We start from the raw sequence: 24,353 nt of genomic DNA, 5'->3' as shown, positions 1-24,353 counted from the left end.
ACGGACCGGATTCTCACAAGTTTTTTTGATTTTCCTTGGAATCATCCAAAGAATGCCAGGCGCTTTCTACTATCAGCACCTCTGATAGATCACATCTCTGCGATCTTATGGAGCACACTTTCGCATAGAAAAGTACCTGCTCACAGTGCATTATCGATAAATATTTAATAAGCACGTGACAAAGCTCAAGTGATGTGCAGTTCATACATTGCATCATGTTTTTCATGTTTATTCTTAAAAGTTATCTTATTCTGAATAAAGAATATTAAGAATATTTTGATTTCCTTATTGATCCGTGGATATAAACAACGTTATGTATTAATAGCATACTAATGATGACAAAATAATAAGCGAAACACGTTAACTAATCTATTGTGAATGTGGTGCTTAAACGGTAAACAATAGTTTGAACAGGGGGATAGGCGTGGGAAAAGCACATTTAACACCTTATCAGACGGCAAAAGTTCACAGTTCGGTACTGTCAAAGTCGCTACGCTCTACAAAATGACATTTTCAGGGTTCATTCTTCGTGTTATATATTTACAACAATAAATTAAGACATTAAGTCATTAAAAGTAAGTTAGTTCGTTCATATAACTTATTCGTCCGTGATCAATGATATGTCATAAACTAGAATACAAGCCAATATGTAGAAATAAGTTTCTCATTTCTACCATTGTGTATGTTATGTTCATGTCTACAAAATCAATTTTGAAAACAAAATCTTTGTTTTGAGTTAAAAAATAATTGTCAATGTAATGCTATTTTCATTTGATCTGTTCACTGTAAAAAGATAGATCGGCGTAGTAATCCATTTAATTTTGCGATACATGATCGGTTCTTCCATAAGTTATTTATAGAAAAGGTACACATAAATCATATTAATAAACACGAGGCCCGGGAAGTTATTTGAATCTCTCACACGAATATAAAAGTTGTTATTGACATAGGACTATATTAGTACTAATAGTTTTAATAGAACGAGGTTATATTAGGTAATGATTCACATGTGCATATGAAATAGTACGATGGTGGAAAGTCGAAAAAACGAAACAACGGTTTAAAAAAATCGAAATACTTTTATGTTTTCACTATCGTACTGTCAGTATTTCACCAACATAGTTTTGTAGTTTAGACTAACCTTTTTATAGGTCTTACTTTTTGACAAACACATTCCTTTGTTACGTATATAAATGGTATATTTACTTTAACTCAACTCTGTACTATCGTTTTTATCTCTTAATTTTTCATACATACTTTCACTGCCGGGTGATTCATTATCAACGTTTACTTTTTTGCGCGAACTTCCTTCTTTTTAAGGTTAAACTGATAAAAATATATGCCCGTATATATTCACATATCAAAACAGTCAACTTATTTTTAAAAAGATCTTCTGGGTGACAAACAGGATAAGTTTATATGTGAAACAATAAATACCAAAAAGGTATGCCAGATTTATATATTTACCGTGCCGAAAGTTATTGTAAAGTATTTTTGTTCGTCAATTATTGCATCGTAATTTAATCAAATGTGTTTAAAATGTATCACTACATGTAATATTAAGAACAGATATAATAACAAAATAATCAAAATAATTATAATGATAAAAATAATTAATTTAGTATTTATAAAGAATATACCGCGTATAAACAAAACTGTACATATACTTAATTGTACCATTGGAACTGCTGTCTGTGCAAAATACAATGGGGGATTTAAAGTAACATAGAAACTCCTCTAGACTATCATATTCCTAACTAACCAGAATATTTTAAACTGAACACAGAAAACATATGTTATGACATTATTTGAGTTCTCATATATGTTTAATTTTTGTAACTTCATGTACTCGAATTTTTCTTTATCCTTTTTTGTGATTTTCTCATGACTTAATCTCTGTTTCAGGTTGTTTTAATTGCATGAAAATGGAAAGAAATTGCATAGTTGCATCGTTTCTTCTTGTTTCTATGGTAACACGTGTCGCGACTGACTACGACTGCATATGTAATTATGCTGTTGAGAGCCGTGTGTATCAGTCCCCGGATAAGACCAGTCAAGCTGTAGGATATTTGTACGAGTTTGATTGTAAACCTGAGATCGGAGAAAGTGTCGGTTTTTATATAATAGCGTCAGAACATGAAGTATGTTTAACTCTTTTTTACAAAAAAGCTTATTGTAAACCATTAAAATACCATGGTCAACATAGTGAAAAGAAAAGCTTCCGTAGGTCAATACCGCATGCCTATTATTTTTTGTAGAAAAAGAATAGGTCTTCAAAATAGCGGAGGATAATTTCAACTGTAGTTCAGAGCATTTAGCGGAGATTTTCAATCTGACCGTACATGCGAATTAGGGGTTTCATCATAGTTTGGGTTAATAAAATTTTTACAGCTCTTTCCTTAGAAAATTTAGATATTTCAATTACTTCTGAATAACTTAAAATAAAATTATTAAAAACAGCAATTCTATCGACATGATCGGGTCGAGCAACACGCACACACGCACACACACACACACACACGCGCGCTAGCACACACGGATTTTGTCTTAAAATAAATACAAGTGAACTCGTAACAGTACTTAACTGACAATATATTACTTGTTTATCTTTTTCTTTAAAAAATAAAAATAAATCAGACAGAATCAATTAAATAAAAAGAATATAATGATGTTATAATCGCACTGGTTGGCTAGACTTTGAATACTACTATTTTTATTCTTCAGAAACGTTATATTGCAAAATCTGATCAGATCCAGCAGCAAACTTGCCCAGGGTCGCCTCCGGATGCAGATCTCCGTAAGTTTAACACATGTTTTTCTCAATTTCCTTACCTACGCACTCACAGATTTACTCACATTACCTGGTATCATATTCATTATCATTCACTAATCAGAGCTCAAATAAGTGTTTTGTTTAACCCCCAAAAAGTTAACATTTCTTCAAATCGGCTTTCCCTATCACACTCACCAAACTCAAATGCATCTTACCTGAATTACAACATCCATTCTCAGTTATGTTTACATACCTAATGTCATCTGATATTCAATTATTACATCTAAACTCTCTTTCCAGTATCTTATTTCACCTCAAATGTCAACACATTCCAGAACATTGTAATTTGACTTTAAAAGTTATACCAATTACCTTTACAAATATCTCGTATAAAAACAGAATTTAAAAATTTCATAACCTTCTTTTATATAAAAAACAGAAAAAAAAGCTTTTCACTGAATTGCCAGTCCATGCATCCTCTTTTTCTGTTTGATGATCTCCTAGGAGCTTTATCGATGGACGGTAATGCGGCCTGTCTTCAGAAATTGCTGCTTTCATGCGATTATCTCGTCTTTCATATATTACTTTTTTATTCTAAATGCCTCTTATTGTCAATTATTTGCAACCTTTTGTAATTTCATAAAATTTGATGAAAAATCCTTGTCACATTTGTGTATATAATACTGATGCCCTGTATGCGTCATCTATTCTACATGTCTCGCGCATACTCCTTTCATACGTCTAGCAGAAATTAAATTCTAGTACAGAAAGAAAACGTACTTACCTTCCAAAAATACAATCGAGAGTTTAAAATAATTGTTTGTGGCTTTGCAACATTATTTCATTTAAGTAATACCGAAAGGTACTTTCATCTTTATTGTCTCTTAGTAGGCGATATATCAATGCGACAATTTTCCAATGAGGCTTTCATAAAAAGGACTTGTACTTCACCTTTTAGCTTGCGTTTAAAATCATTCTTTTTCATTTTAAATAGCTGCCGGTTTCTTTTTGCCGCGCCAGTTTTTGGCAAATTCAACCCCTATTTTTACGCGCTTTAAAAAAATGAAAACTATCTTAAATTGTCATATTTACTAAAAGGTTTAAAAGTTAATATGTTTTGTTTTTCTATCTTTAATACTTTTTTGTAAAAATGCATTTAAAGTTTGCATTTGCCATGGCAAAGTGTGTTTTGCCATGGCATTTCGGCATTTTGCCATGGCAAATAATTTGCCATGGCAAATTAGAATTGCCATGGCAAGGTTTTTCCTACTTTTGCCATGGCAAATTTGCCATGGCAATTATTTTTTTAAAACATCACAAAACTTTCTAAAACTTATCCTATGACATGTGATTGGTCGTATTGTTATGTTTTTATTGTAATCTCTATTTTTTTTCATTTTGCCATGGCAAATTTTTGCCATAGAAATGCCATGGCAAATTTCTACCATGGCAAATTTGCCATGGCAATTCCATGGCAAAAATTTGCCATGGCATGTCCATGGCAAAAATTTGCCATGGCAATTGCATAAAAGTTTGCCATGGCAAAATATTATCATTAAAAAAAACCATTTTTTCTTTGATTTTTTTTTTATAAATTTATACATGGAAAATGACATATTAAGGAATATAATGTTTAAAATTTTAAAGTTTACGCAAAGAATATCTTTTCAACCCCGGGTCCTATTGATTAGTATAGATTGTATATGACATTTTAAAATGACAATAATTATGAGATCAAGGATCAAATATAATCATTTATGCTAAATAATAATAATAAAGCTTGAGTGGTAGTTATATAACAGTGAAAAATAAGAATCCCTAGAGAAAGCCCAACACTGCAAATTTGAAAATTTGAGCCTGTTCATGGACGGTACTGGTAGTCCAGAGGTAGGACGCGCGCTTAGGGATCGAGAGGTCCTGAGTTCGAACCCCACCAGGGGCACTGCTAATTTCCTTGAGCAAGAAATTTACCTGCGATTGCTTCACTTCACCTAGGTGTAAATGGGTACCTGCGATGGTGGTATAATTCCGTTGCGCCAAAGTGTCGGCTGCACTAAGCGGAGTTAAAAGACTCCCTAGGGATATTGATAGATAGATATCAGTAGCCCGATGACCAGGGGCAATACTAGTAGCTGTAAAGTCGGTGAACGTGCGTAAGCATGAAACTTAGACTATAAAATGCAATTACTTTACTTTTACTGGTAAGTGCAAATTACCGTCAACGTCCCCTAGCACCGGCTTAAGCAGTATATAACATTTTAACATAAACTGGTAAATTTAGAATGTTGAAACATCCGCATATGTGTTCATATGGTGGTTATCATGGAACCTTTAATGTGACACGTTAGTACCATTCCATGAAAAGCGGCATATTACAATATGCTTATAATAACATAAATAACAGACTTTACTTGTTAACTATATATAACTTTTAAACACCATAATTTTGTATAAATATGTGCAATTACATTTTTTGTTTCCGGTTTCTTCTAGTATCATGCAGTCTGCGTGATAAAGGACTGCTAAGGAAAGACAAGGAAATGATGGGAGATGCATTGGTACAAATGTTATGGAGGGCACCCTTATAACCTTGTTATTTGTAAAATATTCCGTTAACGCAACAAGATCATCTCGAGCAAACAGGACGTTTTGCCCCTAACCAAATCGGCCCTTAACAACTGCTAGTCCCAAAAATGCGCAAATTCTTGGTATAATGAGTAATGAGTGTATTAATTTGCTATCCAAAGGAAAATATAGTCAGTCTTTGTAAAATATTTTAGTATCATTTATCAAGTGGTCTGTGGAATGTTTTAATTTTCAATTTTATTCTGATGGTACTATATTTACCAGGATTGGCAGGAGTGTAAGAATTAAGTGGCCCATCATCAAATCATACGGAATCAATCCTGCGCGAAATTATCATTCTTTTAGGATAGTAACCTCAATTTCAAGAAGGAAATGTTCTAGTTGAAGCGAAAATGGAAAAGTTACCGTCCCTTAAAGAGTACTCATCATTTGCATTAAATCAAAACACATATTTCCCGTCGATAATTTGTATAAACTTTTACTGTAAAATATGATAAACAAGACCAACAAGGAAAGGAAGTATGTTTGCGGTGGTTCCCCCGTCATGTAATTTCGTTAATTCGTTATGCATATTGAAAATGTAAGCAACGATTGATAAGAGGCCGGGAAATATATTTGAATATTCGAAACACTACAGAATATTCGAACATTTAAAAACGAATAAGAACATTCGAAAAACAGAAGAAATGTTGTATTTTTTGTACATTCAAATTTCAATCAAGATCGTAAATTAAACCCTTGACCTTTACTTGTACCGGTGTTCATATGTTTGTATAACGCGTGACATCGACTGTCGCCAATTAACTGTGAAAAGTTGTGAGTATAGTTTATCAAAAGGGCAACCGTTTCACAGTTTGTAATTAACCTGTTAAAAGTATATAATGTAAAATTTTCCGATTTTAATTATCGTATTTTATTGTTTTCTGTGCTATAATATCTAGGTGGCGTGAGGGATGTTGCACTTATTTATTATCCCTCATGTATAGACTCAATCAAACCGAGTCTGCAATTTTCATGTAATTTTGTTGTGATTAATGCTTCCTGTGGATCACTTTGTTTCCAGATTTTTTTCGATCAATCTATAATTGTCTTCAATTGTGTAAAGAAAAATGAATTTGCACGTATTAATCGGCGCGTTATGAAGGCACGGAAAGTGTCATCCCTAAAGACCAAACTCGTCAAACTTGAAAATATTGCATGCTCGGTTTGATTGACCCTGTTTATGGACGGTAATGTCAAGTGCAAACTACCGTCTACGCCCCCTTGTACCGTCTTTAGCAGAATTCAACATTTTAACATGGAATGGTGAAACTTTGAATTTAGAAACATCCGCAGATGTGTTCAAACGGCGGGAATCATGGAACCTTCAATGTGACACAGAAGTGCCATTCCATGAAAGGCGGCGTATTGTCCCCTAGTAATAATCAAAGGGCTGCAAGCTCTGTGATATTTTCTGATCTTTGCAATTTCAATCGTACTGTATATCTGTATGTATTTTCCTGTATATCCTGACATCGCTAAAAATAGCATTTTAATTGATTAAAATCATATTCATCCGCGTGCATGTATTGACAATTCTATAAGTCAACGCTACTTTTAAACTTTAAATGCGTTGTAATTTGTTTGATACTTGTAACAAAAAATATTTCTTCCTTTTACATCGCAAGTTTTAAGCTGTTTTGAGAACTACATTGTATATATATAAACATGAGGACACAGAATCTAGTATAGCAATGTTTGTTTATCTCATCATATTTATTTACTGTCTTTTAGAAATAGTTCGGGCGTTTGGTTTACCAAGTACCAAAAAATGCCCCATCGTATATATTGATAAAAATAAAATTAAAGGTGTATAGAACACGGAGCGTAAAATTGGTAGGTATTGGTAGTTGGATATTCGATTTAATGGATATATAGCAAGATAGATGTGCTCTTCAATATTGATTCATGTTCGTCATGCGAAAAACTGCTGACCAGTTAAACTACTGAAAATTGCTGACCTCTTATTTTTACGGAAGAGCATTAGTGCCAGGTGTATGTTTTTTATTAACTCGAAATTTCGAGTTACTAACTCGAAATTTCGACTTACTAACTCGAAATTTCGAGTTACTTATCTCGAAATTTCGACTTACTAACTCGAAATTTCGAGTTACTTATTCGAAATTTCGACTTACTAACTCGAAATTTCGAGTTACTTATCTGGAAATTTCGAGTTACTTACTCGAAATTTCGACTTACTAACTCGAAATTTCGACTTATTAACTCGAAATTTCGAGTTATTAACTTTCGACTTACATTGCACGACTTTCATTGGTTGCCGGTGAAAGCAAGGATTGAATTCAAGATACTTTCTTTCGTGTGTAGCTGTTGCACATTGACAGAGCACCTTTAACATTTATTTAACAGAACAATTTTATAGGGTCAAATTGTCCACACATACTGAACATATCCTTCGCTTTTTGTGGAGGGGGGGGGTTGTAAAATCACACTTTCCACATTTCTGTGTTAACCGGGTGTTTCTTTCCTTAAGCACACATACAACCATCATGTGGAGAAACAACAAGTCTTAAACCCACCCTATTGTAAACTGTGCAATATCATGTGTTAAATAAGTTTTAATTGGCGTGTATACGCCAGTTAGTCTGTCACGTTTCTTTATACTAATAATGTTTTTGTAACATTATTCATTATTTACTAATACTTTGATATTGTGTTGATAAAAGTTGATAAAAGTGATACTTGTTGTTATATATATGTTGGGAATAATATAAAAGCATCCGATTTTACAAGAAATATAGTCAGTCCAACAATTTTGACAAAGGCCTCAGCACGCCCTATTTTGGCCACGCCGCGATACTTTCCTCAGATGTCCCACACGTGAAGTATAGGATCGGTTTTTTATAGGGATGAGAAGAATATGATTAGCGAAAAGATATGTTCGAACGGATGGGCTGAAGAACGCCTGAACGTACAAATCAAAGGAAGCCTTTTTTTTTAGGTCGGGTGTGTATATGCCATTACTAAGTTTAAGTTAAATTTCAATAGTTTTTGTCCAGGCAATCGTTTCTCCATCTCCATCGTTCAAAGGCACTGCCTACTATATCTTATACCATTTAACTAATAACTTTGGCCATTCTTGTAATGTTAATCTTAAAAGTCGAAATTTCGAGTTTCTAAGTCGAAATTTCGAGTTAGTAAGTCGAAATTTCGAGATAAGTAACTCGAAATTTCGAGTAAGTAAGTCGAAATTTCGAGTTACTAAGTCGAAATTTCGAGTTACTAAGTCGAAATTTCGAGTTAGTAAGTCGAAATTTCGAGATAAGTAACTCGAAATTTCGAGTAAGTAAGTCGAAATTTCGAGTTACTAAGTCGAAATTTCGAGTTACTAAGTCGAAATTTCGAGTTAGTAAGTCGAAATTTCGAGATAAGTAACTCGAAATTTCGAGTAAGTAAGTCGAAATTTCGAGTTAGTAACTCGAAATTTCGAGTTAGTAACTCGAAATTTCGAGTTAATAAAAAACATACACCTGGCACTAATGCTCTTCCGTATATTTTAGATAATTATATAGATAAAATTATGACTGGATGTAAATTTCTAGTACCATCGCACTATCGTATTGTCGCCATTGCATTATCGCACTGTTGGCATCGCATTATCGGCATCACACTATCGCATTATTGCACTGTCGGCATCGCATTGTCGCCATCGCACTGTTGTATTGTCGTCCTTGTTCTATCGCACTGTCTTATTGTTGCCCTCTAGATTATAAAGTATAACTACGATGGCCCTCACGGTATTCCATAGTAATATGCATATGTCACAGTCTGTACGTTGTTACCACTTCATCAACGTTTTCTTCGGAAACACACAAGCATCTGTCGCTGTACGTAGTACAAAGTCGATAGCATCATGCCTATGATCTTATTTTGTAAACAAAATTATGTTCCCATAAGATGAGGGTTTTTTATTGAAAAGTCCCGGATTACACTCTCTGTAAGTGTAACAGCATATGAAACATAATACCGGTACTGTTGAACTGTTGCTTGAATGTAAGGAATATCGATAAATCATACGCATCTTCTAGTGGAAAGCATAACACATGTTTGATTGGTATAACTTTTATTTAATAGTGTTCGTGATAAAAATGCATGTCGAAATGAATTACTTATCCCAAAATTAATTTATTTATCAATTTAGCTTCTAAGATGATTTGAGTTATTTTACATTGAATTTTATGTACCAATACCAACGAATCTTGATTTAGCTAATAATCAATTTCCTGGCCTATCTTAGTATTTTGCTATCAGAGGTAATAAGTTGAAAAACAGTAGTTTATGCTCATACATGAATCTATGATGTCTGGAATTTCAGTCCCGACAACATCTGCAGAAGCAACAAACACATCAGCGTCAACAACTATCACTCGTCCGATAATAACGTCGGCTACGCATACAAATATGTCTGCAACCACAAGTGTAATGCCTAATACCACAACGCCTACAGGCATTGCGTCAACAACCACATATCCTACAACATCATCATCAGCAACGACAACAACGACAATGACATCTACTACCACCACGACAGCGCCAACAAGTACGACCACTTCAACAACCACGACCACGACAACAACACCCACAACAACAACAACGACAGGTATTGTTAGCAGGTTATGGTATATAAAAAGATGTGATGTGGTATTGTCATCCAATTTTACACTTTTCAGATATTTGACTATGATTTAGTTTTATTGTCAGCAATTCATTTTCATTAGAATATTGATTTATGTACTATTTGTTTTTATTCCTCATGAGACAACAATTTGAGTTTAATTCATTCATTTTTATAGCAAAACCTACCACTACAAAACCAGCGCCAATCACTTGGCCTATAGGAACATACGGTCTTATGCAGACCCCTAGAGGATGTCCAGGGGGTGGTACCTACTGGCTTAAAGGCTGGAGAAAACAGGACAGTGAAGATTCATCAATATCAATATGCAATATCATGTGTTAAATAAGTTTTAATTGGCGTGTATACGCCAGTTAGTCTGTCACGTTTCTTTATACTAATAATGTTTTTGTAACATTATTCATTATTTACTAATACTTTGATATTGTGTTGATAAAAGTTGATAAAAGTGATACTTGTTGTTATATATATGTTGGGAATAATATAAAAGCATCCGATTTTACAAGAAATATAGTCAGTCCAACAATTTTGACAAAGGCCTCAGCACGCCCTATTTTGGCCACGCCGCGATACTTTCCTCAGATGTCCCACACGTGAAGTATAGGATCGGTTTTTTATAGGGATGAGAAGAATATGATTAGCGAAAAGATATGTTCGAACGGATGGGCTGAAGAACGCCTGAACGTACAAATTAAAGGAAGCCTTGTTTTTTTAGGTCGGGTGTGTATATGCCATTACTAAGTTTAAGTTAAATTTCAATAGTTTTTGTCCAGGCACCCGTTTCTCCATCTCCATCGTTCAAAGGCACTGCCTACTATATCTTATACCATTTAACTAATAACTTTGGCCATTCTTGTAATGTTAATAAGTCGAAATTTCGAGTTACTAAGTCGAAATTTCGAGATAAGTAACTCGAAATTTCGAGTTAGTAAGTCGAAATTTCGAGTTACTAAGTCGAAATTTCGAGTTAGTAAGTCGAAATTTCGAGTTAGTAACTCGAAATTTCGAGATAAGTAACTCGAAATTTCGAGTTACTAAGTCGACATTTCGAGTTACTAAGTCGAAATTTCGAGTTACTAAGTCGAAATTTCGAGTTAGTAAGTCGAAATTTCGAGATAAGTAACTCGAAATTTCGAGTAAGTAAGTCGAAATTTCGAGTTAGTAATTTAATAAAAAACATACATCTGGCACTAATGCTCTTCCGTATATTTTAGATAATTATATAGATAAAATTATGACTGGATGTAAATTTCTAGTACCATCGCACTATCGTATTGTCGCCATTGCATTATTGCACTGTTGGCATCGCATTATCGGCATCACACTATCGCATTGTTGCACTGTCGGCATCGCACTGTTGTATTGTCGTCCTTGTTCTATCGCACTGTCTTATTGTTGCCCTCTAGATTATAAAGTATAACTACGATGGCCCTCACGGTATTCCATAGTAATATGCATATGTCACAGTCTGTACGTTGTTACCACTTCATCAACGTTTTCTTCGGAAACACACAAGCATCTGTCGCTGTACGTAGTACAAAGTCGATAGCATCATGCCTATGATCTTATTTTGAAAACAAAATTATGTTCCCATAAGATGAGGGTTTTTTTATTGAAAAGTCCCGGATTACACTCTCTGTAAGTGTAACAGCATATGAAACATAATACCGGTACTGTTGAACTGTTGCTTGAATGTAAGGAATATCGATAAATCATACGCATCTTCTAGTGGAAAGCATAACACATGTTTGATTGGTATAACGTTTATTTAATAGTGTTCATGATAAAAATGCATGTCGAAATGAATTACTTATCCCAAAATTAATTTATTTATCAATTTAGCTTCTAAGATGATTTGAGTTATTTTACATTGAATTTTATGTACCAATACCAACGAATCTTGATTTAGCTAATAATCAATTTCCTGGCCTATCTTAGTATTTTGCTATCAGAGGTAATAAGCTGAATAACAGTAGTTTATGCTCATACATGAATCTATGATGTCTGGAATTTCAGTCCCGACAACATCTGCAGAAGCAACAAGCACATCAGCGTCAACAACTATCACTCGTCCGATAATAACGTCGGCTACGCATACAAATATGTCTGTACTAACCCCTTTAACAACAAGTGTAATGCCTAATACCACAACGCCTACAGGCATTGCGTCAACAACAACATCTCCTACAACATCATCACCAGCAACGACAACAACGACAATGATATCTACTACCACCACGACAGCGCCAACAAGTACGACTACTTCAACAACCACGACCACGACAACAACCCCCACAACAACAACAACGACAGGTATTGTTAGCAGGTTATGGTATATAATAAGATGTAATGTGGTATTGTCATCCAATTTTACACTTTTCAGATATTTGACTATGATTTAGTTTTATTGTCAGCAATTGATTTTCATTAGAATATTGATTTATGTACTATTGGTTTTTATTCCTCATGAGACAAGAATTTGAGTTTAATTCATTCATTTTTATAGCAAAACCTACCACTACAAAACCAGCGCCAATCACTTGGCCTATAGGAACATACGGTCTTATGCAGACCTCTAGAGGATGTCCAGGGGGTGGTACCTACTGGCTTAAAGGCTGGAGAAAACAGGACACTGAAGATTCATCACCTAGTAACCGTTATTCTGCCAATATTAATCATTACCTCAAAGGTAATCAATGAATATACTATAATAATTGTCAATGTAAGTTACCTTTAAAATGTATCAAAAAGTTAATAATGTAGAATCATTGGATGTTTTTAATAGGTGCATTTGATAAAAACGTGGTGACAGAATTCTGTATAAAAGATGCTTGGTCTTCTAGCAAATACGACAGACATTGGCCGAAGGGAACATACTGCATACTTAAACATAAAAGTTGTCCTGCAGGTATATCTTGTTCAATTTCTTAAGGCTTTACAAAAGTTGAAATAACTTTTTTATGCAATAACATTTATACAGTTCACCATTTGTTATTGTTTTTTTTTCTGTTGTTTTTGTTTTTTAATTTATTGAAAAGTAGAGGAAAGAACACTATTTAAATATATACATGTAGCCAGACAAGGGGTCATGTATTTCTGAAAAAAAATTACATATAACTTTTTCGCTTGCGTCCCCTATCTTTGCCGTTTCATAAGGTGTACAAACAAATTATTTTCTCTATTCAAAAACAATCAAAACGTCACTTGAAGGAAGATATGATTAAAAAAAAATAACCGTGTTTCGCCAATTTCAACAGCATATGGATCCAATTAATATTTTTAGTTATGCGTGCGGAAGCGCAACTGAAGTCTTCCCCATCATAAAAGCTGGAAAGTCGCCATATGACATACACTGTGTCGTTGCGACCTAAATCCCAATTAATCAAATAGTCAAACAAATATTTCTAGCATTTATAACACTGCCTGTTTTGTCTGTGCTAAGTCTTCTTAAGAATAAAAAAAAAACTTTTACATTTTCGTTTTATTTTGAATGTTGAATGTGAACACCGTTTCAGGTTTCAGTAGTGGTTTTATATATTGGGATGATGAAGATCATAACAATGAAAATAGTCATGGCGGTACACTCCCTGATGGAGAATTCGGTCGAAACACGAAAATATATTACTGTTGCAGGTGTGTTGTGAATTACTACCTGATATTTATAAGAATTTTAGATAATTAAGCATTGTTATAAAAAAAGGTTTACATAACCAAGGAAGTTTTATAATTAGATGTTGAATTAAGCCGGTGCTAGGAGGGCGTTGATGGGAACTTATACTGTCCAGGACCATCCATGAACTGGTTCAATCCAACCGAGCATGCAACATTTTCACTTTTGTTGTTTTTGTCGTTCTTAAGGTTTCCGTTTTTCTTTTTTTTCCATTTAATGAATAAACTATACATTATATACATCCAGCTCTGTAACTCAGCAAAACTACCAAAGCCTTAGCAGAAGAACATAGGACGTGTTGTTTAACGACAGAGCTGAGTATTTCAATATATCAAATTATTGACCATTTTTAAAATTGGAATATTTATTTTATCTTTTTATACATCCCGTCTTCACTCACTATCCTAATAAGATTTAAATAATAGAAAATTACTATTTAAAAAGGAGATAGTGATAGTATATACATGATAGTTAAACATTGTAATCTTTCTACAGTTACTTTAAGTATTCTTCTTTGAAGACAGGGGTATTAAGTTTTTTTGTATAATGATATTGACAACAATTTGTATATTCTTTCTGCAGAAGTGACGCACATACGAATACACAGATAGTTCTTCCGACAGCAGTACCGTTTGTTTTATTACGTTTTGGTCACGCATGCCAGTCTGTTCACGGTATGAGCGCACACGAGGTTTATGTCCGCTGGGACGACGAGGACAGTGGCAACGAGTCTGGGAGCGGAGGTGCTCATCCATACGATGACGGTTCAAGTGGAAATCACGCTTTACACTTTTGTTACTATCAGTCTTCTGGTGGACCTTCTTTAATTGGATAGCCTTCTAATGATTCCTTCCTTGGTGCATTGTCTCTTGCTGTTTCTATTTTCTAAAACACATCCTTAAAATACTTATTAGCTTTTCCTTATTCTACAGATAAAATATACCGACAAAATATTATACCAGCTTTATGTTGCTAATGGGTAATATCTTAAAGTTCAGCAAGGTCATGTTTACCGTGAAGGTATCAAAATTATCAAAAGTGTCAACTCTGGATTAGATAAAAATATTTTAAGGATTAAGAGTCCAAAAATTTGACAAGTGATAATGGATTCGGTTAAGTGCTAATATTTCAATAAATTCAGTTGATTGTTAACTACTTTTTTATTGTTCATAACACGAATTTTAAATTTAAATGATTTTAAAATTTGAAATCCATGAATACAAAATGTCACAAATTAAACAAACATTTCCGAACGAATAGAATAATGAATATTTATCTTCTATTTAGTAAAAAATATATGTTTGAAAATAATCGTGCTTCAGTTGTCAAGGCCCTTATACTGTACTGAAATCATAATTTAAACATTTTACTTTAACACTTGACCCCGGTACAATTGCACATAAAACACATCCCTAAAAAAAATCTGTAACATTGTTCTTATACATGTAATTTGTTGTTTTTTTTTCTCACAAAACGTTGATTGTTGATCTCAAAAATTGCTGACTGTAAGCTGCCTAATCTGGTGCAACTGGGGCGTAAAATATGTTCGTTATCTATCAATTATGAAAAGGCCGATCCAAAGTAAACCTGCATTCTACATTTATTTTGTCTTGTTTTCATTGTTATCTTGTAATCTCCTCTTCACCATATATGTCTGATGTATGTTGTGTTGCTGGGCTCCTCATGCTGCTAAGTGGATAAGATCACTGACTTTGGGGGTATTGCCTACTTGCACCTCACAGCTATGGGTATACAGTTTTTCCAGGACTTTGGCACCTTCATATCAGGAAACTATTCGGCAAGTTTTCTGAATGTCAATGAGATTACTCAGGTACCCGCATGTGTATGAAATAGTGCATGGAGGGGCAACTGAGATCTTTTAAATGACTTTAAATTTATTAACAGTGGCAGGTGCGAATAAAAACTCCAATTCTTCAATTAATGCAAAGTCAGACGACTATATACTAACAGTAAAGAGGTTTAATATGCCCGAACAAATCATCCTACGATGCGCTTGATTACGATAACTCTGAGAAAGACGAAGTGAGACCTAAGAAATATGGAGTATGATCTACGTTTCCGACTTGAAAACTAATAAAGTTATGTCCCTTGATAAGATTGGTAATATGTAAGCCTTGTCCGAAAGTAAATTAGAAAAACCGCACAGTATTTTTATTACGCCACGTTGATCATTTTATTTGTGTAACAGAGGACAATGTGTTGTGTTCAAGATAAAGTAAGACCTGAGTGATCCTATTGTGATAATAGGACGAGGAGATGGATTAGAATTTCCACAAGCAATATGTTTGAATTTGGTTAAATAAACGTCACAACATATTAAAAGTTTATTAATATTAATTGAACTCCACTGAGTTCTGACAGGCAATTAGGTGTCAAATATGTGAACAAATTTCTACACAAATCAATGTACAACATAATAATGTACACTTTCACCAACCCTTTCCAAACATTACGCTAGATGTAGATGTTTCACAAGAGCCTTTGTTGCAAAAAATGAAAGTTTGTTGTTAAATTGGAATAGATAAATTTCGTATTTTTTTTTGTTTTTTTTTTTTTTTAGGGTGTTTGTTTTTTTTTTGTTGGGGTTTTTTTTGGTTTTTTTGTTTTGGTTTCTTTTTTTTGTTTATGTTAGTCTTTGTCGCTTTACTTTGAAAATTGCTTGCTGTACACTATATTTTGCTTATAATTACTTATTCGACAGCATAAAGCTGTACATGACTGACCTTCATTCCCTTTTCCTTGACTTATAAATAATTAATGTACAGCTATCAAATGAGCACGTCCAACATTATCCACTGTGTTTTGCTTGTAATTACTTTCTGCACAACAAAGGTACAACCATAACTCACAATGTTTGGCTTATAATAACTAATTGTACAACACAGGTGCAGTCATAATTCACACTGTTTTGCTTATTATTACTTACTGTAAAATAGAGATACAGAGAGCATTTGTTATGCTTGACTTAAATTACTTATTTTACACCAGAGCCTTAATTGTAGTAAGTTAAGGAACGTAATCAAGATAATAACATATAATATTTGTAAAATAGAGTGAAATAAGAATTCATAAAGAAAGCCCAACGCGACAAAATTGAAAATGTTGCAGGCTCGGTTTGATTGAGCCTGTTCATGGACGGTACAGTCAAGTGCAAACTACCGTCCACGCCCCCTAGCACCGGCTTAAGCAGAATTCAACATTTAACATGAACTGGTAAAATTTAGAATTTTGAAACATCCGCAGATGTGTTCATATATCATGGAACCTTCAATGTGACACGTTAGTGCCATTCCATGAATAGCGGCATATGGTCCCCAAGTAAAAAAAATGCGTGTGCCCTAAACGAGAAAACAATGGGCGGAACTGAATAAAATGGAATTTCGAAAGGGGATCTGAGGTTATGAAGCCTGCATATTACAGATATAACGTCAAAAGACATATTTCAAAAGTAGGCCTCGTATCCTAAGGGTGATTCAACAGTATTCTAGTGAGGAATACTGGAACCACCCAACAAGAAAGATGCCGAATAGATAGAACTAAAATACCACAAGCACAACAATAATGTCGTGCTGAATGATATTTAAGGATCGGAAATATAACATCCCTGATTGAATGTACGGGGCGACTTTTTACAGCCTCCACACGGCACAAACAACGCTGATTTGGCGATAAAATAGAGTGAAATAAGAATCCCCAAAGAAAGCCCAACACGGCAAAATTGAAAATGTTGCAGGCTCGGTTTGATTGAGCCTGTTCATGGACGGTACTGTCAAGTGCAAACTACCGTCCACGCCCCCTAGCACCGGCTTAAGCAGAATTCAACATTTACCATGAACTGTCTCAAAGAATTTTATGAATAATGTCTTATTATTCTTACACAAAAAAGAGCTGTTTTACCTTAGCCATTTCATTTATAGACATACAAATTAACATGGATGAAACTATAATTGAAATATTAATTCAGTTCTAAATAATGTGAAGCAGCTCTCAAGCTCGCTTAAGGAATGTCAGTTGTTCTACTCTGGTAGACCAATATCGAAAATTGATAATGCTGCAGGCAGTCTCGATTTCTTTGAGCTTGTTCGTGGTCTTCATTGGTCGATGGAGTCATGAAGTCATGGTCCATGTAAGAGCTTACACAACTTAAGATAAAAAATATTTTTAATAGATTTTTAATTATTTCATACGTTTGGTAAAAATGGCTTTTATATTGTGTTAAATGTTAAACAATACTCATATCCTGTTACAATTTTGATTGCTGTTTTTGATAGCTCACCAGGACCGAAGGTTTAGGGTGAGCTATTAGTATTAAAGAAGGATGCTCTGTCGTTCCTCGTCAAGCTTCAACAATCATCTCCTGCTCTGAAACTGCTGGGCGGATTTACCTCAATTTGGTCGGTAGCATCCTTGTGAAAGGTACACTTAACGTTGCTCATGTCATTTCATTTGGCCCCTTTAAGGGCTCAACAGAGCTAAAAATAGAAAAAAGCAACTTAAAACATCTTCTACTAATAAAATGATGGATGATCACCATTTTGTCTGTCGCATTCTTACATCGTCATTTATCAAATTTGCTAATATTAATTTGACTGGACCCCTTTAACTTTTTTGGGCCGCTAAAGCTAAAAATCGAAAAAAACTTTAATCGTCTCCTTTTACTGAACAAATGAATGGATGATCACCAAACTTTGTCTGTAGCATTCGTAGGTAGTCTTTAACTTGTAGCATTCTTACGTAGTATTTCAACAAATTTGCACATATTAATTTGATTGGACCTTTTAGAGGCCTCTTGAGCTGAAAAAACAACAACAAAACAAGATCAATCGTCTTCCTCTTCTGAACTCATTGATTGATAATCACCAAACTTTGTCTTTAGCATTCTTTGCTAGCCTGTTCTCAAGTTTGCTAATTTCAACTCGATTGGCCCCTTTTAGGGGTCTTTTGAGCTAAAAAATAGAAGAAAGCTTTAAACACCTTCTCCCTCGTGTTTCCAAAAGGATCATGCGCTTTTACAATCATGCCATCTATATCAATCATACTGTTCTTAGATGAAAAAATGATGTACAATGTTGTTTTATACATACAATATTTACAAAGTTAATGTATTGTTGTAACACGTATATTCAGAGGTTAATACATATAATTCCTTTGAAGTCATATCGTGATATGTCCATTTAAAAAGCGAGCGGATTCAATAAAATTGAAAATTTGAGTTTTACACATTGTTTTTTCTGAGCAGGTTAATACTCCTTCTTTAATGTTAAACATTGTGTATTTCTAATAGATTTAAATATTATTCAAGGTTGGAATAATAAACAAATAACTTATACGCACGGGATATCATTTAAGTTGGTCGAGCATGTATTACCCTGTGCATAACGTTTCTTCCTCGAATCACAACTCTACATGATTATTTATTCATAATATTTCACATTGTTATTTTATGCCTAGGGCGACATCGAGGGATGTTTCTGCTTTAAAATCCTGTCGAGGACGGAAGGCTGAGAAAGATTTTTTCGCAGAAACAACACGAGATGCCGCCCAAGCCAATGTTGTACCTCGTAAGAACTCGTGACTTATGGTACATTATAATTATTTTATCAATTTTATCAACTATATTTTTACGCGTTTTTGCAACATAATCAAGGAACGTGTGATACCCCCACTCCAACCTCTGTTAAAAAACTTAACTGATGTATACAAGGTTTAAAAAAGACAACAAAAACTCAACTTTTATATATAGATTATTAATAAGTATTTCCTTTATGAATCAATAAAAAACTGTAGTGTAACATATCAATACATTTTTCAAATCCTAAAATATTAACTTAAAGTGTACTGGATATAACGGGTTAATAAGAACAAAGAAAAAGTTCCAAACCATGCGAGAAATTGAAACTTAAATGCGCAACACATTTGGTATTTTATCACAATTATAAGAAATGATATGTGGTTTTAGATGAATAACGGATACTAAAAACAGTCAGTCATATTTTTTTTTAAAGTATCACAAATTATTTAATTAGAATAAGAAACAGCATATCTCTTAGATAATCAATATATACATGTAAAGTGTGTTGAGAAAAGTTTTGCCGACGGAAAACAAACTTTAATTGTGTTGTATTGAATGTTGAAAATACTCAAAGTAAAAAACCAACATTTTATAACAGCGTTTTAAAATATTTCTCATTTCAGTCTCTGTGGATGTTTCTAAATTGAAAATTTTACCATTTCATTTTTTTAATGCTGAATAATGTTTAAAGGTAGACACACTCAAAATATTCATTTCTTCTTTTAAATATTTTCCACCCATTATTCTGTAATTGTCCTCAAAATGAAGCGGTTTAGCAAGTCCGGAAGCGCAGAAAGTCCATTAGTTCATGGAAGTCATAAGACCCTTTGTTAAAGCAAGTCTTTTTCAAGGTTGATATGGCATAGACACCTTAAGTAGTGGACTCGCGCAGACTGACGTCTGACAATCGCATACTTAGGCACCATCCCAAACAATTGACGTGAGGTCAAAATATAAACGACGTCAAAGTAAAATAAAAAAATGATTTCTATTCGAGAGCTAAAATACTTATGACCTGAGTTCAAATAATTTTATCAACAAGAAAATTATATAGTTAAGATGTGTTAAAAGTAATTTTGACAGCGATGTTGACATAGTAATTGTTTTATTTCATAACTCCCAAGTGATCGTTCTCTCCTTGTCTAAAATGTTTATATACACACATGCGTGCGCCCGCACGCGAGTACGCAAGCACAAAAAATATGCGCAAATAATCAGGCATGTTAAACGTTTGTTTTAAACATCTTAAGTGTTAATCGTGACATGAAAACATAACAAATCACAAATCTTTAATAATTTATAATACTTTCATTACAGATATAGAACAAAATAAAGCATATACCAATCTTTGTGCTACGATGCAGATGGAAAAAATATGATGAATAAATGTGTTTCCAGAAGACTTAAGTCCTCTTTTAATGATAGGCATGTCAGTATTAGTGTGAATATGCACATAAAACATTTTATATAACTGTCATTCAAATCTAGTGAACAGAAAAAATGTTATCAGTTAATTCTGAACGTTTCCTCGTCGAATCATACTGTGCCTGTCTAGTAATCAATTTAGATTGACAAAAGGACCTATTTCAGTTCCATGACATTTACCTGGTTTATCACATATTATAGAGCAAGGATTTGTATTAAATGATACTATTTCTTTTCTTCAAACCATGTCCTTGAAAATAAGATGCTCAGTATTCTTTTTTAAAATTCAGTTGATGGTGCTGTATATACAGGGTGCTATCCTGTGAACAAATTACAAATATAGTATCGAATCCATCCCAGCAGATTGAATGATACTTTTCCCCTATATTGCCCTTTTCAATGACTGTGTAGAACGTTTTTCCATCATCTATCGTTTGTGTGACCTTACCGTCGGAAAGCAAAATAAACATGCTTTCTGCCTGAATCAAAGCAATGCCTATCGGTTTTTTGACGTTAGAAATGATTTTCATTAGACTGAATGGTTTTACAGAAACTATCACTATTCCAGTTACGGTATCAACAACATATATCTTCTTTTCATCTTTTGATAATTTAACTTCCCCGATTTCATACGTAAATACAGTGTCACCTTTCTCGTTTGATTTTAGTACATCATCCAGTTTTCCTTCAGATGTATATTTACGAAGTTGGCCAACTTTTTCAAGACGGACAGTGACATAAAAGCAACCAAATAAGCCAGACGATTTAACTATTCCTATGCATGACTCATGCGTCTTTAGTACCATCCGCATCTTCTTGTTTTCGGTTGGACAAACAACTACACCCTTGTTAGGTAATGCACCGCAAACATTATTATTCACTGTCTCTACGGAAGATACCAGATCCGGAAATTCAATCTCTTGAGATACTTTTCTCATTGTATCATAAACAAGTACTGACTTTTCGAGCGGTATCATCAATCGGGAGGATTGTTTGTACACACTTCTGTGTAACTCTATATTTATATCTATATCAGAATGTTTAATAGCAACCTGATGGAGAGTGTAAGATCGTTCAGTTTCTTCATAAATACGGATATGGTCTGCAAATTCAATAAGCAGTTCTGGTTGTTTCAAGATTTTTAAACACAGTGAACTCCTCATTAGTTTGAAATACTTTATGTCGATGTCATTAGCCATTGCTTCTGCAGTCGCCTCTGTCATATTTGTTAGTCTCAATAGTTTCCTCATATTGATAAACTGCGTAGCTGTCTCTTTGAATTTGAAAGCAATGTTTCTCTTCTCTAAACTGTTTTCCATGTCACTACATATTTTCAAATCAGCTTCTAATTTTGACCGAATCGTTGTATATTTCTTTTCTAAAGTTACAGTACTATTTTCACAAATGTTATTGATAGCAGCAAGCATGTCAGTTCGAAATGACTCGAGGAAACTCAATGCATCTCGTTTTTAACATCTAACATAGCAATGCATTTTGTGCTTTTTTCTTTTACTTCATTTATCTTACGTAAGCACTTTTCTTTTCTTTCTCAAACATCGGCTAAATCCTCCTCTGTAATTTCAGCTGCCATTTCATTTATACTTAGCTTCTGCGTACATGACCGATGCCTTATGTTCAAACAAGAGACGCAACTAAATTCATCATGTGGAACACAAAAGTGGTCGAGATATTTATCCGTATGGTAAAAACATCTTCCAGCGTTCATGTTTTGATTGAAATTAAAGTCCAACTTAAAGTCCAACTTATTTTCCTTTAGATGATGGGTCTTTGTCGTACTAAATCTACTGTGAGCTTCTATACACGACGTGCAAAGGTATTCGTTGCATTCTACACATAATCTATGAGTGCTGACCTCAATACCTTCATTTAAACACGGCTGACAAAGGTTGGCAGGCAAACCCTTTTGAAGATCTCTTTGTTCAAGAAATGAAGCTTTTGCGCCATCGACTTCCTCCATTAGATCTCTGTTGAAAATATAACGGGATGTTTTTATTGGTTAATTTGATTAGTAAAAATTGAATTAAATAAAAACATATCGCTTGAAGAATATTGATACTTTGAATGAAATAAATAAAACAATAACGTTTATCGATATGTTCAACTTCCTTATGTTGTACAGGCAAAGACCGTTTAAACATGTTTTATGAACACTATATGTATATAACAAATGGAAACAATGACGAGTCATTATTTCGCAGCAAACTGTTTCAATTATATTTAAACACCTTACAATCATACAAGAAAAGCAATTATGTAACACGTGTAAGTTTTTCATCTTGTTTTACTTCAAGTTATTTTCTGTAACTTACCGAAATGTTTTCCTTTTTCTGCAATTACCTTTGCATTTTGATAGTAAATTTGAGTATGCTGATAAATAAGTCCACCGTTAGATCATGGATATAATTACTTAAAATAAATTATTTCTTTATAAATCAAACGTACTTAGTTGTTCGGTTTAACAATTGTATAGTACCCGCCATTCTTTAAGATTTATCAAACATATGACAAGGAGACCTGCTAAGAAGACGCAAACATAAACCCTTTAACTCTTGTGTCTCAGAGTAAATTTATCGGACTTCTTCCATATAATGGTAACGTATCAGTGTACTGGTGATAGAAAGCTGCAGACGCCTCTTCGTATATTGTATGGGCACCTCGGTGGAAACGCCATATGACATTTACAGTAATGATGAGACTTAATCCATTAATTTAAAATCAAACTCATTAAACCGAATCTGCAATATTTTCAATTTCGCCGTGATGGGCTATCCTAAGGGATTCTTAGTTTCTCTATTTCAAAATCAAACAACAACAGTGTATGAATTAAAATGCATAAACATGTATGATTCTGAATTCATATCTTAAATGAAATACATTAACTTACCTAAATATCTAGCCAAATTCATAAAACAACGCTTACTAACTTTATAAAACTAGCAGTATAACAAACCAATATTAAGCTCGATACAGTCGACCTTCTTCAAGGTTATTCTTTGTAAACGTGATTTTTAAGGACAAACGCGCATATGTTTTATGAATAAACATTTAAACCAGATTAGTTAGACAAGTACGTATTGTGTACAGTATAATGGTATCAAATAGTTTTGCAATGTTCGACAGAGGTACATGTATAGGCAGTACATTATAACATACATGTATATCTGCTGTGTACTGTTACATAATGAATACGATTTTAAGACAGACATTTGGCTTTATTGAAAGTAATACTAATTGCATAATTTTATTTGTACTCATTTTTTTTATTCAATTAGTTTCCACCCTCGAGTATATCGTTTTTAGCTTTTAATCGTCTGTTTAGATTGAAACTGAATTTATGTTGCAAAATGCATAATCCTGAATGTCATTTTAGATACCACACATGGTTTGAGCGGTTTTGTTGTTTTTCGTTTGTTTTTTTAAAATGTCATAAAAAGATGAAATCTAACCACAGGCTTGTACATTTATATGGACCTAGATGATGAATATATGTCCAGTCAGATGAAAATTCATCTGAGTACATGTATTTGCATTGTTTTACATACTGTAATTTTAAACCGTTGCAAAGTTTTATCTTATATAAATTGATTTAAAT

At 33.6% G+C, this 24,353-nt stretch overlaps 2 protein-coding genes across 2 annotated transcripts; one reads left to right on the top strand and one right to left on the bottom strand.

Moving 5' to 3' along the window:
* The first annotated feature begins 1,290 nt into the window (after window positions 1-1,290).
* LOC132738607 (uncharacterized) lies at window positions 1,291-15,325 on the top strand. The gene is made up of 8 exons (XM_060726151.1): window positions 1,291-1,444; window positions 1,906-2,141; window positions 2,725-2,797; window positions 12,069-12,365; window positions 12,559-12,741; window positions 12,838-12,960; window positions 13,568-13,685; window positions 14,305-15,325. The coding sequence occupies exons 2-8, from the start codon at window positions 1,920-1,922 to the stop codon at window positions 14,555-14,557; spliced, it is 1,269 nt and encodes a 422-aa protein (XP_060582134.1). The 5' UTR covers window positions 1,291-1,444; window positions 1,906-1,919; the 3' UTR covers window positions 14,558-15,325.
* A 5,274-nt stretch (window positions 15,326-20,599) lies between these two features.
* On the bottom strand, window positions 20,600-23,860 carry LOC132738601 (uncharacterized). The gene is made up of 2 exons (XM_060726141.1): window positions 23,646-23,860; window positions 20,600-22,725 (listed from the first exon to the last, which is right to left on the bottom strand). The coding sequence occupies exon 2, from the start codon at window positions 22,165-22,167 to the stop codon at window positions 21,007-21,009; it is 1,161 nt and encodes a 386-aa protein (XP_060582124.1). The 5' UTR covers window positions 22,168-22,725; window positions 23,646-23,860; the 3' UTR covers window positions 20,600-21,006.
* Between the last annotated feature and the right edge of the window lie 493 nt (window positions 23,861-24,353).

This window comes from Ruditapes philippinarum, unplaced genomic scaffold, assembly GCF_026571515.1.
Source record: "Ruditapes philippinarum isolate M1 unplaced genomic scaffold, ASM2657151v2 ctg188_1_1_1_1, whole genome shotgun sequence".
In the NCBI taxonomy this organism is placed as follows: domain Eukaryota; kingdom Metazoa; phylum Mollusca; class Bivalvia; order Venerida; family Veneridae; genus Ruditapes; species Ruditapes philippinarum.
Note: the sequence above shows the minus strand (reverse complement) of the source record. Positions and strands in the feature narration are given on the sequence as shown.

What these genes read in the sequence shown, in the direction of transcription:
- LOC132738601 (XM_060726141.1), bottom strand. Translation starts at nt 22,167, where the DNA reads ATGCTTGCTGCTATCAATAACATTTGTGAAAATAGTACTGTAACTTTA.
- LOC132738607 (XM_060726151.1), top strand. Translation starts at nt 1,920, where the DNA reads ATGAAAATGGAAAGAAATTGCATAGTTGCATCGTTTCTTCTTGTTTCT. An exon ending in GCCTCCGGATGCAGATCTCC is followed by an intron (nt 2,798 to 12,068) that starts GTAAGTTTAACA and finishes CTGGAATTTCAG; the next exon opens with TCCCGACAACATCTGCAGAA. An exon ending in TATTAATCATTACCTCAAAG is followed by an intron (nt 12,742 to 12,837) that starts GTAATCAATGAA and finishes TGTTTTTAATAG; the next exon opens with GTGCATTTGATAAAAACGTG.